This window comes from Malania oleifera, chromosome 8 (assembly GCF_029873635.1).
Source record: "Malania oleifera isolate guangnan ecotype guangnan chromosome 8, ASM2987363v1, whole genome shotgun sequence".
NCBI classification, from domain to species: domain Eukaryota; kingdom Viridiplantae; phylum Streptophyta; class Magnoliopsida; order Santalales; family Ximeniaceae; genus Malania; species Malania oleifera.
Window position 1 is genome coordinate 84565736 of NC_080424.1, and position 6925 is coordinate 84572660.

Here is a 6925-nt window from a genome sequence, read left to right on the forward strand (position 1 = left end):
GGAGCCAGGCACAAGGAAAATAAAAAAGAGGAAGCCTTGAAGAAGGAACACAGGCGACAGTTCTTGGTGTTTTCTTCGCAATAAGGGGCAATAGTTTTTGTTGTTTTCTTTGCAACATGAACGCAACAAGCTTCGGTTGGGATTGTGTGTTGATTTATCCTTTATTCCCATGAGAAAGATAATTATGATGAATTAGTTTATGGGGATTTTATTTTCAGCATGAACTAATTTTCTTATTTCTAGGAAAATGATGTAATCCAATTTCAAACTATATTTGCTTGTTAATGCTAATTTGAGGTAGTTTTTTTTTCTTCATGTTTGTCTAATTTATTTAGAACGTATTGCTTCTGATTAACTGATAATTAATTAGATGATTTTGATCCTGTGATTTGCTATCGAAAGAGGGAATTATAGGATAGATCTTGAATATTTCGGCATAGGTAAATATTGAGATCGAGAGAATTGTATGAACCTATGTAGTATTAAAATCGTGGGTTTTATTGCGAAGAGTTTTATTAATTTGCATACTTTTGTGTTGAATGATGAATAAGAATAGTTTCCAATTGACTATCGAAAGAGACTTTTGTGATGAATTTGAGTTTTGTTAACAAACAGAGAAAATTAATTCCTATTAGTTAGATGAGTAAAGCATAGTGAGAGATTAGATAAAATCAATTTTCTAGAAGTTTTCTTTCTCATTAATTTGATACTTGGCAAATATTTTTATTTTCCTTTGAATATTTTCTTTAAGGTGATTTTATTTCAATTTGCACTTACAAAAATCTTAATTTTTTTTTCTAAATAAAGTTAAGATTAGTATAATTTTGGTACTTGACAAAAGTAAGTCATCAATCCCTGAGAATGATACTCTTCTCATCACTTTACTATAAAACTACGATATTGTGCACTTGTAATTTTGTACCGATTAACAACATACACCATGAAACCTCCTAGAATACTCTTAGTCAATTGGTCCATCACTAACGCAAAAAGATAAGGACTCAGAAAAGATCCTTGATGTACACCTATGCTGATTGGAAATTCTCTAGTTTGTTCATCTATAGTCCTTACACTAGTCATTATTCCATCGTACATATCCTTAATGATAGTACTATACCTACTACATACACTTTTTTTTTTTTGAACCTACCATAAAACTTTCCTAGGTATCCTATCATATGTTTTCTCAAAATCAATAAATATTATATGCAAGTCCCTATTTTTTTTCCCTAAACTTTTCTATCAATCTTCTTAAAAGACATATAGTTTCTATGGTAGATCTCTCAAGCATAATACCAAATTGATTTTCCGATTCCTTCTTTTCTAACCTCAATCTTTGTTTGACTACCCTTTCCCATAGTTTCATCGTATGACTTATAAATTTAATTCCACGATAGTTATTACAATTTTGAATATCTCCTTTATTATTGTATATAGGGATTAAAATGTTTTTCCTTCATTCATCTGATATTTTCTTAATTTTTATAACTGTATTAAATAAATTAGTTAACCATATAATTCCGTTATCACCTAAGCATTTCCAAACTTCAATTGGAATGTTATCTGGTCCCATAACTTTTTCATTTTTCATTTTTTTAGTGCAAACTTAATTTCATTAACTCTAATTTTGTAAATAAATCTCATATTTTCAGTCTTTTCCCCATTTGACTATTATAAGTTTAAGCCTTCTATTTGGTTTTCAATAAACAATTTACTAAAATAACTTCGTCAAATTTCTTTAATGTTTTCATCCTTAACCAAGGCAATATCATCCTCACTTTTTATACATTTTATATTTTGTAAGTCCTTACCCTTCCTTTCTCTAACTTTAAAAAGTTTAAATATATCTTTTTTCCCTTCTTTTGTATCTAATCTATCATACAAACTATTAAATGATCAATATTTAGCTTCACTAACAACCTTTTTTTTTTTTTTTTTTTATCTTTTCTTGTCTCCTTATACTTTTGAAAGTTATCATTGTTTCTACATTTTTGCCACCTTTTATACCAAATTCTTTTTATCTTTATGACTTTTTATACATCTTTGTCCCACCACCAACTTTCTTTACCATTCGAGAATCTTCCCTTTGATTCACCTAAAATCTCTTTTGTTATCTTTTTAATATAGATGGCCAATCTACTCTGAAGAGTATTTGTAGTCCAATCCCCATTTTTGAAAATGGTAAGGCCAACAAAAAGAACATTTTTTTTTTGGTAAGTATATACATACATACATATATATATATATATATATATATATATATATATATATTTATGATATTAAACATTTGTCTAGACATCTTAGTACATTCCAAATTGTTGAATGAACAAAAGTGGAAAGAAAAATAAAGGTTCCATCCACATCTCATACGACCTACATTACAATCCATCGAAAAAGTGGACTAGTATGGTGAGATTAATGAAGATATCACAATCTGAGACAAAGATTATGAATTCGAAGTCAGTCATTAAATTTTAGAAGCCGTAAAATAAAAATCACATGACCCTCTTCCTACTATAAAATAGACCCTCAAGATTAGAAGCCTTAACCAAATCTCCAACCAAATTCTATAAATTTAGATTAAGGGACTTAACATTAGTAACTGAAATCTCTTTACCTCTTTAAATCATCTAAAATCCTAGTAGGTTAATTTGTCTACCTATAACAAGGAGTATAAATCCAAGCTTTAGAATGCCCATTCCCAAGATCAGAAGCCCAAATCTCTCAAAGAAAAGAAGAAGAGATTAGAAGCGAGCTTCTGAGAGGGAGAAGAAGATGTTAATACCTTTAACTTGTGGATTTGGGCTATAGATTTGAGGTTTCCCAAGTTGGCAGATGAAATATAAAGGTTGTCAACAACAATGGCCACAGTAGCTACACGAGTAGATTTTAGAAAGTCACTACTTGCACGGTGTTGGAGAGAGCCAATGGTGGTTTGCGGAGGAGGCAGCAACACTATGCTTCTTCTATATTCCCAATCTCCTCCAATAAAGGAAAGAAGCAAGGATGGTCAAAGAGCTTTGGGAACTTATATGAATAATTCCCATTTGAGTCCTAAGTGTGCTATTTAAACAACCATCAAAACAATGTCATTTTGAATGAACTTAATTATATTTACATGCACTTTTAGCAATAGCAAATTGTTGTCATTAGTTATACTTATCGTGTTAGTAAAAATTTCACTTGCTTGCCAAAAAAATATTTATTTTCTGCCCATTATTTATCCAACGACATGCTATATATATATATATATATATGAAAACTTGTCGTCACTGAAGATTTGAATTTAGGCAAAAATGCTATGATGATCAATATAGGGTATACAAATCTTAAGGCCATTGCTACTTTTCATCATTAAAAGTTCATTCTGTTATAATGTATGTAAATAATGGATAAGTATAAATTATTAATATGGAACACAGTAATCTTTTTTTGAACGATAAAACTTTGTAATTCTATTTTTGGTTCACTTTCTAATGAAAATGGGTTTCATGTATAATTTCATTTATATTGTGTCATCATCATTAGTTTCTTTTTCTTTTTTTAATTTTCATTTTTTATATAATATTAGCTAAAACACTATAAATCAGGGCTAAAAAATTTTATTTATATAATAAATGAAAAAAATTAGGTCCTCTGAAGATCAATGTTGTCATCTCATCAAACCCTTCAAATCACTTTAAATAATAACATCCATTAAATACCTATATATAGATCGCACTATATAAAATCCATTATTTATAGTGATTTTATTGGAGATAGAGCTTAATGGGAGGACCATGTTAGTCCTCCCAAGAACCTAATAGTTTTTCATCCAAACACTCGTACGATTTAATTACACGCCCACTTTATTGCCGGAATGCCTTTGTTGCGCCCATGCATGCATGCATTTTAATATATATATACACATATGATGCAGCGTCAACCAACCACCACCGGCGACACCACTATAGGACTCCTCACGGTGCGTTTTCCTTGATTTTCCACCCAAACAAGCGAGCCCCATGAAACCATCCCATATTTGTCGTGGTCATATTTTATGGTTAGACTGTAGTTTTGTTTCTCATACATCTCTGCAAAAATCAATTTCTCCGGTGTGACCGTAACAACGGAGTTCTTTGGGGGTGTTACCTCTGCCTTGTAAGTCGCCGGCCCATCTCCCACATTGGTTACAGTCCTCTGAAACTTTTTAACCTTTGTTGACATGGACCTGTTACTATACAAAGCAACAAAGGACGGGTAATTTACATCAGAAGAAGGGTTGGAGCAACTATGATTGCTTGATCTTATAATGGTTACGATTTGCTTCTTTGTAAGACCCGTGGAACAGAGGAGATTAATGTAGTCTTGCGGAGTCGCGTCGTACACAAGACCCGGATCTAGTGCTCTGTTTGGGTCAACTTGACCCGCTCCCATGGCCAGAGGTGATGCAAAACTGAAATTCTCGCTATTTTCCTTAATAGGAGTGAAGGTATTGTCAAAAGGGTTAGCGGTAGTGACCATGGCAGAGCGAATAGCAGCCGGACTCCATTTGGGATGTGCTCCTTTAAGGAGCGCAGCAACACCTGAAGCATGAGGACAAGCCATGGACGTCCCTGATATTATGTTGTAATCGCTGGTCAGATACGAATTTGAACCAACAGGAGTTGTAGGTCTATTTGGAATCCAAGCGGCCAAAACTTTGACTCCTGGAGCCATTATGTCTGGTTTCAAGATGCCGGAATAGATCCTTGAGGGACCTCTTGAGCTGAATGAAGCAACGGTTGGTGCTGGCTTTGCTCCCAAAATGGTCTCTCTGAAGTTCATGCTAGCAGTAGGATTATGCTTGGTTCTAGCGTATTTGATCACCGTTGACGCGTCCTTCGGACTAATCACGATTCCAGGAGAAGGAAATTTCCCAAGCTCTAAAATTGAGGGATAGTCAGAGATGAATATAGCCGCGGGAACTCTTGATGCTGCAACATAGTATAATTGGCTGATAACAGAGTCCGTTTGGTCGCAAATGATGGTAGTATTGCCAGGAGCCTCAGCTAGCAAAACAGAGGAATTGCACGAGGAAAGGGTCTTGTTATACACCAAAGGAACTGGAAAGTATTCCACCGCAGCGTTTGCCGGGAACATCGTCCATCCGACGATAGTTAGCCCATTTCCAAGTGTTAGCGTCCCTGCAAGTTGCCGATCGACGGTGCCGGCAGCGACGGTCAGGGTCCATGGGCTTCCGTTTACTATGGTCGCAAGTGACGGTCCATAATTTCCCGCCGCGACCGAAACCAGCACGCCCTTCTCCATGGCCCCAAAGGCAGCTATTGCAATTGGGTCCTCGTACAGAGGCGTGTCTGGTTCGAGGCCCAAGGAGATCGAAATCACATCAACACCGTCGGCAACAGCGCTATCGATGCCAGCGACAACATCGGAGGTGAAGCCAGAGATCTCTTCTTCCGGCCAAATGACCTTGTAGACAGCTACCCTGGCACGAGGGGCCACCCCTTTTGCCATTCCCTTAGCGTAGCCAAAGAATGACGTACCTTCCACGTAGTTTCCGGCGGCCGTGGAGGCGGTGTGGGTTCCATGCCCATACGTGTCCCTGGCCGAGTTCGTGCCGATATTTATGTGTGGATCTGCGGCTATTAATCCCTTGTTGAAGTACCTAGCTCCTATGAGCTTCAAGTTACACATGGAGGAATTGAATTCCTGTCCCTCCTGGCACGTGCCTCTCCACCTGGCCGGGATTTCGGTCAAACCGGCGTCGCCGAAGCTCTTGCTCTCCGGCCACACTCCGGTGTCGATGACTCCGACGACGACGTCCTTGCCGTAATCGGAAGCCGGCCAAAGACCCGCGGAAGGACTCAGAGCAAGGAACTCGGGGGTGTGCGTGGTATGAAGAGCAACTTTTCTATCACGATAAGCCGAGACGAACGCAGGGGACTTCTGGAGTGTGTCAAGTTCGGCCGGAGATAGAACGGCGCTGAAACCATGAAGGGCATTGTCGTAATCGTAGAGAAGCGAGGGCTTCTGCGGGGCAGTGGCGTTGAGAGATTGGAGAGTGGAGGAGTACCAGTGGCGATGGGTGGCGAAAGCCTTGGGCATGAGGGACTTGTCCATGTGAACTATGTAGGTTGACCTCTCCGGCGCCGGAGTGCTTGACGATTGGACTGTATAAAAGGTAATCGGAAACCATAGCGCAAGGAGGACGGAGAAACAAGACCCACATGCAAACCCCATTCTAATCACTTAAATCAATTCATCGGCTGCTGAGGGATTTTTGTGGAAGAAATGAATAAATGAAGAGCCGACATGCAATACTCTCTATTTATAGAGCAGTGACTTGCGAGTATAGCGAGTACAGAGAAGGGCTTGCAGGCTGAGAATGAAATGAATTTGGACGACTTGAGGATAAGAAGTGGTCATGATCGTGGCGACTCATGATTAGCAAGATCGATTGAATCTTCATTAGAGAGAGAGAGAGTGAGAGAGAGAGATGGGAAGGGTTAGCGATGGATTTGTAGGAAATGATTTTTATCATCATTAAGAGTTTTACCAACCAATCCTTTGAAAACATATCTTTTATTTACATGTATTCCACACCTCTGGTGAATTGGGAAATCGTTTTCTAAATGTATTTCTAGAGTATGGGATGCCACCTTCTAACAAATTAAAATTTTATAAAACAAATTCAAAACATATAAATTTTTTTTTATTTTTTTATGAATGATAATTTATCATTCACAAGATGAGATATTAATGCGAGAAAAATATGATTGTAGACAACTTATTTTTGTCCTAATCAAGTAAAATAAGGGGTTCCCTTTTATTATTTTCATTATTATTATTTTATTATTATTATTATTAGTATTTTTATTATCTTTATTTTATTACTACTTTACTATAATTATTTTTATTATTATTCATTATTTTTTGCTAGTAG

General features: G+C 36.6%; 1 protein-coding gene across 1 annotated transcript; it reads right to left on the reverse strand.

The window, feature by feature from the left end:
• Positions 1-3711: 3711 nt before the first annotated feature.
• Positions 3712-6277, reverse strand: LOC131161844 (subtilisin-like protease SBT3). The gene has a single exon (XM_058117825.1). It carries the CDS (start codon positions 6220-6222, stop codon positions 3922-3924), a length of 2301 nt encoding a protein of 766 aa, XP_057973808.1. The 5' UTR covers positions 6223-6277; the 3' UTR covers positions 3712-3921.
• Positions 6278-6925: the final 648 nt, after the last annotated feature.